Below are 12,530 nucleotides of genomic sequence, written 5' to 3' on the forward strand. Positions count from 1 at the left end.
CAACTGCATCCCTATTCCGTGGAATGTGCAGAAATAGACCTGATTGATTTATATGCCACCCAATCTCCTGGTACCACAGCTCTCCAATCAATGCTGTAGTTGAACATTCAAAAAAAAGAGGGACAAATAGCATCCTTCTTCCATTTAAAGTCCAAAGGTGGGGACAACAGGAATTCAAAATCATGTTCAATAGAGACACACCACCTCAGTGATATTAAACAAAACACAGTCCTCGATGACTGAGAAGACCCCAGTGACCCCTCTTCAACCACAGTGGATATTATTTAGGAGAGACCCATAAAATACAGGAGATTGTAGATCTCGGTGGAAACTTTTTTTTTTTTTTTAATTTCAGAGGACCTGATTTTAGCATTTCAATTTACATGTCAAGCCGGCTAAGAGACCAAGACCAAGATAAAACTGAAAATCCTAGCACAAATTCCTCTACCTAGCGCGAAAGCATTATGGGCTAGCAGAACTGTGCAGCCTCTCCGGGTGCGAAAATACAGTCTCAGGATCCCCTCTACGTTTCATTGGGGGCAGCAGCAGTTGCTGGAGCTGCTGTCTTTTCTTTCCTGTTCCTATGGGGTCTCTTCTTGCAGGGATCCCAGCAGAAAAACACCATTCTGGGGGAACCTGGTGCATGAGGTAGCAGTGGGTGCTTTTTCCTTTCCTATTCCTGCCTCTGTTATTCTGCTTCTTGCCAAACTTCCCAGAGTTCTTGCCTCTGACCAGAGCCCAGGAGAGAGTGGGGAAACAAACAAACAAAAAAAGAAACAGCAGCAGGAATGGGCAAGAAGAGATGCCAACCACGGAAAGAGTATGGACCTCAAAGTCAGAGGAGCTAGGCTCTCACCCCGGTTCTGTCGCTGGCCTGCTCTTTGACCTTGGGCAAGTCACTTAAATTTGCTGTGCCCCAGTTCCCTCATCTGTAAAATGAGGATTCTTACCAGTTTCTCCCACCTACTTAGACTGCAAGACCTGATTATCTTGTATCTACTTCAGCGTTTAGTTTAGGGCTTGACATACTGAGGGTGCCTAACAAATACTAGTTTCTAATCCCAGCTCCACCACTTGTCAGCTGGGTGATTTTGGGCAAGTCACTTAAGTTCTCTGTGCCTCATTTACCTCATCTGTAAAATGGGCGTGAAGACTGTGAGCCTCACATGGGCCAAACTGATAACCTTGTATCTACCCCAGCGCTTAGAACAGTGCTTGGCACATAGTAAGCGCTTAAATACCATCATTATTATTATTATTATGCATGCCCCGGTAGGTGTTTGGGTCTCAAAGTATAGAAGGAAGTGTGCTCTTCATCTGCCCCCGTGCAGATGGGAACCGGAGTGGACCTGGGAAATGACGACTGTTCAATTTTACATATAGGTGTAGGAAGCATTTAACTAAGGCGGAATTTGCAATTTCACGGTAGTGGCTACATCCCTATTAGTGGAAAAACACCTTAAAATGCTTCTCAAATGAATTCGCCCCAGTGATGATCTTTAAAACAATCCTGTCCTTCTGGAGCATTTGAGAAGTTGTCATACAACTTAACAAAAGAAAAACATGTTTCTCAAAGATGATTGCCAACATCATGAGTCAAATGCTACCCTTGGTAGTGTTAGTGCAATCAGCATGGAATTTGCCTCGTGGGCTCAAGTCTGAACTGCTTGAATATTATGCTCTGACCTGTTCCTGTATTTCTCGAACAATTTCTGAGCATCGCCTTCTCCCCTTTGTGCCAATTTACATGTGTCAGGTTGTCAGTGGCTACCTCAAAACACTACGCCTATCAGAATACATGAAATGGTCTCCATTCCTATGACAAGAGCAGACAAGTGGCAAACCCAGTGTGTTTCACCCTAAGCGGAATCCCAAACAAACCAAGACAAACCTAGGGAATACATTTTCCTATCACTAGTGCATAGTTGGTTGATGGCAAGGTATCGACACCAACCGTCTGCCTGGGACGAGAGAATCGTCCAGGCTAAGGGGAGGAAGTGGGAAAGGGTCCGGTAGTGAGATAGGCAAGATCCAGGCATGGTGAGAAAGTAGGTGTTAGAGGAGCAGAATGTGTGGGTTGGGCTGTGGTAGTAGCTTAGTGAGGTGAGGTAGGAGGGGACAAGGTGCTTGAGTGCATGAAATCCAAAGGGGAGGTGTTTCTGTTTGATGGCGGGGGTGAATGGACAATCGCTGGAGTTTTTTGAGGAGCGGGGAACGTGGACTGAACGTTATAGTTAATGAATGATCGGTGCAGCACAGAAAAATATGGATCGGAGTGGGGAGAGACAAGAGGCCGGGAAGTCAGCAAGGAGGAAGATGCAGTTCTCGAGGCAGGAGTCATTTTGAATCAATCCATCCATCGATGGTATTTACTCTGTGCATTTACTTCATGCAGAGCACTGTACTAGACATTTGGGAGGATGCAATATAGTTGGTAGACATGGTCCCTATCCTCAAGGAAGTTACAGTCTCTTCTAGCTCACGCCTTAACGTACTCCAGAATTCAAAGACACAGACTAGGCTCTAAGAGGCTTTCACTTCAATCAGATAGTACTGTTAGCCAGGGAGATCTCTCATTACTCACACATTTTGGTTACACAACAAAAATCACCTGTAAAAGTTGCACCTCACTGTCTCTCCCAATGATCCAAGGAAGAAAGGAATTCAAAGAACAAAAATACCGGTCAAGTTGAATAAGAGTGACTGTTTTACGATTCTGCAGCTACTGCTGCCTGGTAAAGCTGTTCTGGAAGGAACTTCTCACTAGGCCGTAAGATCAGTTTTGTTTGGATGTTCTGGGAACAAAGCCAGGCATCATTTGCTAGAGAACGTTATTTTTTTTTCCATCACCGTACACAAAGGAGGGGAGGTCACCAAGTTCGATATTAGCACGACAGTATGATGACAAAGTTTCCTCTAGAAAGCATTTTCTCTGGATCCACTCTGATATGAATGAAAATAAACCCAAATGAAGTTGTAGAAAAGACAACAGAATAGATATGAAAATCAATGCCCAGTCAAGGCTCAAAATATGACCTCTTTGGGAGCACCAAACACTTGCATGTTATCCCCACATTTTACCTGTGACCTGCAATTTTTCACCGGTAACTTCAGCTTTCAGATAAATTCGCCCTCTTTTCTCCGTATGGTCCATTCCACAGAGGCTTGGGACGTTTATTACACATTGTTTGTGAACATTCATGTCACAGGCTGTAAAACAAGAAAGCAAGGTTTAGAAAATTATAGGTATGACAAGTGTTTAGGTAGGATGGCTCAGTGGATAGAGCCTGGGCTTGGGAGTCAGAAGTTGTGGGTTCGAATCCCGCCTCTGCCGCTTATCAGCTGTGTGACTGTGGGCAAGTCACTTCACTTCTCTGTACCTCAGTTCCCTCATCTGTAAAATGGGGATGAAGACTGTGAGCCTCACATGGGACAACCTCATTCCCCTGTATCTTCCCCAGCGCTTAGAACAGTGCTCTGCACGTAGTAAGCGCTTAACAAATACCAACATCATTATTATTATTATTATTATTGTATCTACCTCAGTTCTCAGTAAGTTGTCTGGCATATAATAAGTGCTTAACAAATGCCACAATTATTATTATTATTGTTATTAGTAACGTGATCGGCTCAGATCTAGTGCGCAGTGGGTCAACCAATAAGCCCACTGCCTGAACTTTCTTGAAATTCCTGGAGTGGATCTCAATCAGTACGTGCTCTGGAAGGCCCTGAGGAAGATGTATGTTTAATACGCCTTTGAAGAGTTAGGGTCTCCGATTCATCCATGGCTACCCAGGTTATAGGAGGCAATCGATTTTCAAAAGCGTGCTTTGCTCAGGCACAACTGATAGATCAAACAACGGTATTTATTGAGTGTTCACTGTGTGAAGAGCACTGTATTCGAGTGCTTGGGAGAGTGCAGTACAACAGAGTTGGAAGATGCGATCTCTGTCCTCAGGGAGCTTACAGTTTAGCTGATATTGTTGATCCATTTTTTTTTATTTAAAATCACAAATCTAGCAACAAACCTCAAATTTAAGAGAGCAGCTAGAACCGGGAGATCGGTAAATGAACGTTCCATATGTCTGACTGGGTTTCAAAATAATAATAATAATAATAATTATGGTATTTAAGCGCTTACTATGTGCCAAGCACTGTTCTAATCAGTCTATGAGGATTACTTTACTTACTCAAAATCTATCTGAAACTTGCAAATCAGAAGGCAAATACAAAAGAAAATCAAGATCCAAAAGCTTTTTTACCTATCTGTGCCTTATGACGTTGATTTCATTTCCAAGAATTACTGCCTTTGTAGGATAGTCAAGCCATGTAGACTATATCAGAACAGGTATCCTTTCTTAAAATAATGCCATTAGGCCATTTCAGTGAATTTCAAAGTTTTATTAAAAAAAATGTACTTCAGCCAATGTACTGGGAAATGGAGGCAAAGTGGAGTTTGGTTCTGTGGGGAAAAGGAGACACCCTGGCAAGAATATTATATGAACAACAGTATGACTACAGATTAGCCAAACAAGCCAATTCTTGAGTACCCTCTAACTTAGCTGAAAAGTGCTTTTCCCATTGCTTGAAAGGGCCTGAATTCAAGCAAAACATACAGCAAGCAAACATACAGCTATAGAACCAGATTATGGTTTTGACTTGAGGACAACTAGGATGTGAATGGATTCCTAATATAACTTCTACATTTAGACATTGCCTGTTGTAGCAGGTACTTATAAATGAAATACTTTTGCTTGGCTAAATTTAGGCACAATGGTCCAAACTGCTAGGCCTCCTAAAGGAAACTATTTGGGCTTCGTCACACAAAACAAAATGGCATGCAGGGAAGGAAAGCCTTAAGTGCCAAGTCAGCGGGGATGTTGGTACTTTGCTATATTCAGGCAGAGTAAAACATCGGATCAGCAGGGAAACACTTTTTGTTGTTGCAACCCCTTTTATGCTTCAGGAAGGTTTCTCCAATTCCCTTTGTGTCTCCTCCAGAATCCTGCCCTCTTAGCAAGTGGCAAAGTGCACAGTGAAGGCACAGAGAGGGGGAATGCAAGGAGTTTCACAGAGAAGGAGGAGGAGACTGGCTAAGCTTTGCTCAGAGAGGACACGTTTCCACTGCCGCCACCTCTGTATCCCTCCGGCTCCAGTCTGAATGATCCTCTCAGAACTTTCCCTGAGACCTCACTGCTTGGAATCCCAGCTTGAGAGCTCACCCCTTAATACAACTCTGGATGATGGAAAACAACATCAAACACTAAGCGTAGAGCTGTAGGGAAGGAATACTCATTTGAGATCACCAAGAAGCAGCGTGGCCTAGTGGAAAGAGCACGAGTCTGGTCATCAGAGGACCTGGGTTCTAATTCGGGCTCCACCACTTGTCTGCTGTGTGATCTTGGCCAAGCACTTCACTTCTCTGTGCCTAGGTTACCTCATCTGTAAAATGGAGATTAAGACTCAGAGCTTCATGAGGGATGGGGACGGCGTCCAACCAGATTACTGTGCATCTCCCTCACTGCTGAGCGCAGTCCCTGGCACATGATAAGTATCTTAAATAAAACAATTATCGTTATTACCTAGAAAACCTGAATAGGCTTCATTGGATATTCAGGCAGGTGGGGAACTAGGGGTCTTCTATCTTCCCGCACACCAATAAGGACAGGGAAAGCAGTGGGTTAACAGAGCCTGGCATTTCAACTACCTCACAAATTATTCTTTTCAGAGTTTCTGTCTTCTGGGATTGAACTGATTAAAGATCTTTTTCATCCTCATCCAGTCTCTCACACAAAATGCCAACAAATAAAGAATTATCTCCCAAGTCATGCTTTTTTCTTTGAAATAATAATATTTAAATATCCAAGGGCACGTTCTACATATCACACCCAGATTGGATTAAAAACGCAACATACTTCGGTTTAAATTAAATTGCAGCATTAGTGGAGGGAAGAGAATTTTCTAAACTAAGAAACGGAAATTTTCTAAACTAAGGTTGATTAGCCTTTTCCAGGACATGAGCTGGAGCCCAGCTTGGGATCTGTAGCTAGCCGGGTTCCTAGGACACAACATCCAGGTCCGGCCAGGGCCAATGGGAGCAGGTGAAGTCCAATCCGTACTTGATTTATTGATATTATTATTACATTAATGTCTGTCTCCCCCTCTAGACAATAAACCCATTGTGGGCAGGGAATGGGGCTGTTTATTGTTAGATTGCACTCTCCCAAGTTTTAGTACAGTGCTCTGCACAGAATAAGCTCTCAATTAATATGACTGAATGAATGAATGAATGACATCCTGGCCCTTGCAGCGAAGAGTCCTCTCTGGCTTGCAAATTGCATATTTACGTGCATAAGGTTGTGCCCCAGGCTCAACATCCACTGAGTTGCAACACATCCCTGGACGGGACGATGGGGGACAGAGGACATCAAAAGGGTGGGGCTTGGCTCTGGCCAATCAGTCAATCGATGGCATTTACTGAGCACTTTCTGTGTGCAGAGCACTGTACCAGATTCCTGGGAGAGGGCAAGAGAGTTGGTAGACCCAATCTAGGCCTCCTCAAGCCTTCTCTTTGCTGACCCACATCTATGCAGATCTCTATTAAGAACACATGACTGAAATGAAGGATGGTTTGGAAGGAAATACCCACTTCCATCCTAGCCTATAATGGGAATGATCACTTGCATGAAACTCCTTAAATTATGAATTAGCATGTACTCTTTTTTTATGGTATTTATTGTTTACTATGTTCTGGTTAAGCGCTGGGGTAGGTAGCATGACAATTGGGTTGGACACAGTCCCTGTCCCTCAGAGGACTCACAGTCTTAACCCCCATTTTACAGATGAGGTAACTGAGGCCCAGAAAAGTCAAATGACTTGCCCAAGGTCACAACAACCGGAGCTAGGATTAGAACCCAGGTCCTCTGACTCCTGGGCCAGGCTCCTTTCTTCAGCACTTGAATCTTTAGTCTTTTATAGTCAACCCACCCTCAGTCTCACAGTACTCACCTACATAGCTGTAATTTATTTATATGAACATGTATCTCCCCCTCTAGTCCATAAGCACCTTGTGGGCAGGAAATGTGTCTACTTGACTGCTCTCCCAAGTTCTTAGAACAGTACTCTGCACTCAGCAAGTGCTCAATCAATTCCACTGATTGATTTCAAGCTTCTTTTACTCCTTGTGGGCAGGGAATATGCCTATCAACTCTGTCGTATTCTACTCTTCCAAGTGCTTTGTACAGTGCTCTGCACATGGTAAGCCCTCAAAACATACCACTGACTGATTGATTCATTGACTTTAGCCTACCCCATAAACAAAGAGATATTTACGAGAATGAAAGTATCCAGAGAATAAAATTCTGGGCCCAAGTAGCTGTGTGGCTAAAAAGAGGATTAAAAAAAAAACAAGTCCAAAACCTTCGGGTTTACCAAACACTTTCACGAAGATATTGTGTATCCATGATGTCTTAAGACATTCATCAGATGGCAAAAACAATGTTGCTTCAATTGCTCACAAAGTGCTTGCAGCCGAGCATGATCCTACTGTTATTAACATCTCATTTCAGGAGGCCGACTTTCAGACTTTGCTGGGCAAATTCCTGGAGCAACCAGCAATTCAAAAATATCTTCTTCAAAAGTTTCAGAGTTTGCTGTGCTTCAATTCCATTTGTTATTTAGTTGGCGATTTTAATCTCAAAGGAAAAACTTACTTACTGTCACATTTCATCCCCTGATGGATAAGTCCGTAGAGCAGTGACCCACAGTGATCACAGAACGTGGGGCTTCCATATGTGTGGATTTTAAATTTGTGCTTGCTTCTAGGGTCCTATTGAATAGAAAAAGATGGAAGGTTAGATTTAGATAATAAAATTCCTCCATTCGATTGCAAAATCTTGTGACCTTTTTGATTGTGTTCTCCAGGTCCTATGCAGGCTGGAGTAGGCAGTCGGTAAATTCTGTTAATATTAGAACTTAATAAAGTAACTGTATTTTTCTATCTTCATTCAATGCATCCACAAGTGTTACTTTCCATGTCCACGTTACAGAAACGCAGCTCAAGGGCATTTATTATTCAAATATCTCCATCTCTCCCATCTTTGAGCCAATGCATTGCTATTTTTGGTTTTTAAGGTAATCAACCGTTAAGCTCTATGTGCCAAGCACTGGGGTAGATAGAAGCTAATCAGGTTGGACACAGTTCATGTCCCTTCTAGGGCTCATAGTCTTAATCCCCATTTTTCAGCTGAGAACTGAGACATAGAGAAATTAAGTGACTTGCCCAAGGTCACACCACATACAAGTAGTGGAGCTGGGATTAGAATCTAGGTCCTCTGACTTCCGGGCCCATGCTTTACCCATTAGGTGACACTGCTCCATTAACTGGACTATTCTCCCTATACCAAGCTGTATTCTTCCTTCCAGAGAACTGCTAAAAATCTACCTTCTTCTGAAATCTTCTCAGGTTTTACCCCACCTGATTCTGGTCACGCTAAATGTAGGCATAGAAAATAAATACGACCAGTCTACAGAAAAGCAGAAAAAGAAACAGAGGTACCCAAGCATGTTACCACAGACATTATAAATGATAACAATAAAGATTATTATTATAATTCTCTTAGGTACTTTTTTTTTTAAAGATTGGTCAAAATATTTCCAAAATATATTTAAAAGTTAGAGAGGAGCAGTAGGGCCTAGAGGAAAGAGCCCAAGCTTAGGAGTCAGAGTATGTGGTGACCTGCCTGCTGTGTGTCCTTGGGCAAATTACTTAACTTTGCCTGAGCTTTAGTTTCCTCATCTGTAAATAGGGGATTCAAGACCTGTTCTCCCTCCTACTCAGACTGTGAGCCCAACATAGGGCAGGGATTGTCTCCCACCTGGCTACCTTATATCTACCCCAGTGCTTAGTACAGTGCTTGGCACATAATAACCACTTAAATTCCACAGTTATTATAAGCATTTACTACAGTACTCTACACACAGTGCTCAATAAATGCCACTGATTATCTGAAAATTTAATCTCCGTTACTCATTGACTCTATGACTCTGTCTTTGCACATTTTCAAGAACATTTCTTCAGTCCTTTATAAGAGTATACACATGAAATGCAATATATTTCAGATTATAGTTTTAATTTTCCTTTAGCTTTTGAGACTCGGTTACTTTTCCAGATACAGAAATAGTCAGAGAGTAGATTTGGATTCATCCTGTCTTTCTCCACTAGTTCCTTGAGGCAAAAATCGAGTCTTTTGAAAGTGTTCTTCCTTTCCACTTCCCCAAAGGAAGGACACGGACTTGCCAAATTTTTCTGCCTGGGTTTTAGCAGTCCAATTTGGATTAGGAAGCAATACTGGCAAGGACTGCCATGACTTCATAATGGATGGTTTCTGCTGTGCCTTCTTGATAATACTTGCTTTTTTTTTTTTTACCCCCCTTCTAGCAGCAAGCACTACTGGAAAAGGGCAACAAATGGTATAGTAACCTCCGAAAGAGCAATCACGTTTAACAGAGCGTACATAACAGGATCTGGAGATGGATGATTAAAACCATGCATAAATGTACAATGGGAGCAGTTTATCATGAGAAATAAGTCATACACATGAAGCTGGTGAACAGCATTTTCTACTGATTATTACCACTAACAATCGTTAAGTGCAGACAACATACAAAGCACTCTACTAAGCCCTGGAGTCGCTACACAGTACTCACTTTGGGCATAACTATTTTCTGGTTGCTGGTCTGCCCTCCCTGGACTCTTTCCCCTACCCATCTCCTACCCTGCCTCCTCGCCCATAGGTAAGTAACCCCTTTTTCCTTCCCATTTCCCCTCTATCCCTGTGTCCCTTTTTGTGATACTCCTCCTTAGGTAACCACCTCCTTTGCCCTTCACTTCCCCTCTTTTTCAACACTTTCCCTTCATTTCCTCCTGCTCTCTTGCCCCTGCTGCCTTTCTTCCCCTGAGCAAAGTGTTAACCAGTTCAAATGATATAATTCATTCCTTTGGGATGGAGAACATGCATTTTACAGGGTAGCTGATCAAAACAGACAGCTTCAGAAGATTCCAAATTTCCAACAAGTTGTTAATATTCCAAATGTTGATTTGGAGCAAAATTGTGCAGTATGTTTTGGTTAGAAAGATGCTAAATTGCCCGAGACTTAAATGGGGACATAAAAAAAAAAAGTGCTGGAGATCATTTGACCAGTGAGTGATCCTTAAGAATTTTAAGCCATTATGCAGTAGAAGGGCTTGATCTAGCAGCGCTAATGAGACCGCTTGAATGACTACTGCACCTAACACCCTCAAGGGAGAGAACGCAGGCAACATCACTACTAAATAGCTGATACCATTTTTCGGTACAATACAATCTATAAAACATTGTTTCCCCACTCCTAAACTGACAGCTCCCTATTAAGGAGCAGTTAAATACACCATCGAGAAAGTTTACGCCTGACATTGACGTTTAACCTTTTACAAGAGAAGGCAGAAACATGTAGCTGCGGCAGCCGGGGAAACGCTCGGGGCAAACAGGGCAGCTTTCTAGAGGACACAGATTGAGCAGCAGTGAATGAGTGTTGCAGCACCTTATTTTTCCTTCTGAAAAGAAATAAAAGAAGATGTCTAATTCAACTTTTTAACTCATCTGCAGGTGATTTTTCATGTCGTGCCTAGAGAATGTTCAAGTGTAAATGATCTCCCAGGAAAATATGCAGATTCCCTACATGTTCCTACAGTCCTACCAAGAGACACTATCTCTAAGAATTGGAGTACCCAGCATTTGATTCAATCATTTCAAAACCATCTGTTGTTCGTCTCGGTACATGATAAAAATCTTCAGGAAAGGAAAGTGAGCCTCAGCTCTTTAAATACTGCAGATTCTAAATTCTGAAGGGAGGTGGGACCAGGATCCATTTACAGGAGCCTCAAGAACAACGTTGGTACCAGAGAACACGGGCCAGAAGACTAACTTCTGCTCTGCTGCCTTCTATTACTAAGGACAGCTTGGGTTTCTCTGCTGTTTGGAGAAGAAATACAGCAGAATACACTAGCTGGAACGTCGTCAGATTCCTTTCGTGGGAGTAGACTTTCCAGGCATGCGATGTGTGGGTGCAGAGTACAAGGAGGTAGGAGGAGAAAAAGAAAAGAGCTAGCAAAATCAGTAAGACAAAACAAGACCTAAATTAATGCTTCCCAAATGGCAAAGGCCACCCAGCCTTCTAAGATACTGCTGTGACAGCAGTTGTCAAGGGCCCAAATATTCCTCAGCCTAATGACTGTTGGGGCTACATTAATTAGAGTGTGTCCTCCTAGAGTGGTGATGACCCAGTGGTGTGCGAAACTGTCCTGGTGCCTGGTTCCTGCATATAGGAAGCACCCAGCAGTGAGGACTGTTCCACCTTGATGAATAATCCTGAATATTTAAAATGTGCTGAGCACAGCTACAAAATGCCTGGTCTATTTAGTTGAGCTAAAGCATCCGGTGGCAAAATACCATCGGAAGCTGAGAACAGATCCAAGGCTACTAGCTCTTTGGTCCAGAGACATTTCCAAGATACGGCTGAAGTTCAGGGGTAGAGAATGCTTCGAGGAAGTGACCGGCGACTCTAAGACACTGCCGACTGGGGCCGTCCAGTGGAGGAAGATAAACGTGCGGCACCGTCCGATCAACAGAACCGCAGAGAGAAATTTTTCAGCAGTTGCGTGGGGCTACTCTTCCCCCTGAGACCAACACGTCTACTTGAAAAAGGCAGTTCGGAGTTCAGAAAATGAAGTGAAAGAAGAGGCACAACGTTAGTGCTTGTCTTTCCCCCTTTCTTTCAGATGGTACATGTGTACCACTGGTGTAATTGCAAAGTAGAATAGAACTGCCTTTGAGGGTAAAATGAATGATAAAAGGAGGTTCCTACTATTTAGAATTGCAGGCTCGTGGGTTCTTTCTTCCAAACGAATGCATTCTTTTCATTTTTGGACCCAGAGAGAAATGCCAAAATTGTTGGCATTTAAAAATGTCAATTCAGATGCATCCAGCTCATCTGTGCGGTTGTGTCAGTGTTCTTGGAAAGTATCGATGATTTTTAACTGACAGCACTGCACTAGCAAGGGAGGCCCCGGGATACATGGCTCCGATTTTCCATCAAATACTTCTAGTACACCCGACCGGCATACTCGCTGGAACTGTCCCTTCGGCATACCTCTGTTGGCTATTTCTGGCTTCCTAACTGAGTGACTGAGTCTGTCAACTGAGTAAGAGTCGGTCAGGCAACACTCTTATTGCCTCATTCTTACTCTCTCATTTCTTAGGGGTCCGTCTTGATCAAGAAGTCCAGACTTGTTAAATTTTCGTCAGTTTAAATGTGATCCCCAGGAGAAGAAAGGTAAAGTGAAATCCTGAGCTGTTACTGGATGTAATTCTGGGATTAGCCAATCCAACTGCAGACAAAAGACTTCACTGATATTTGCCATCTTTACTTTCTTGATCGAACGGTTTTTCTTTTTCTTTAAAACACCTACATCTCTTATTGCGGTAAATAAG

At 42.8% G+C, this 12,530-nt stretch overlaps 1 protein-coding gene across 2 annotated transcripts in view; it reads right to left on the bottom strand.

Annotated features, from left to right (window-relative positions):
* The window catches only part of PRKCA (protein kinase C alpha), a 299,582-nt gene that overhangs the window by 87,231 nt on the left and 199,821 nt on the right, over nucleotides 1–12,530 (bottom strand). For both annotated transcript variants that reach the window (XM_029079758.2, XM_029079757.2), the window contains exons 4-5: nucleotides 7,717–7,828; nucleotides 3,082–3,210 (exon numbers count right to left, since the gene is read on the bottom strand). In XM_029079758.2, coding sequence (XP_028935591.1) covers nucleotides 3,082–3,210; nucleotides 7,717–7,828 — 241 coding nt within the window. The remainder of the gene's footprint in view (nucleotides 1–3,081; nucleotides 3,211–7,716; nucleotides 7,829–12,530) is intronic.

Source organism: Ornithorhynchus anatinus, chromosome 15 (assembly GCF_004115215.2).
Source record: "Ornithorhynchus anatinus isolate Pmale09 chromosome 15, mOrnAna1.pri.v4, whole genome shotgun sequence".
Classification (NCBI taxonomy): domain Eukaryota; kingdom Metazoa; phylum Chordata; class Mammalia; order Monotremata; family Ornithorhynchidae; genus Ornithorhynchus; species Ornithorhynchus anatinus.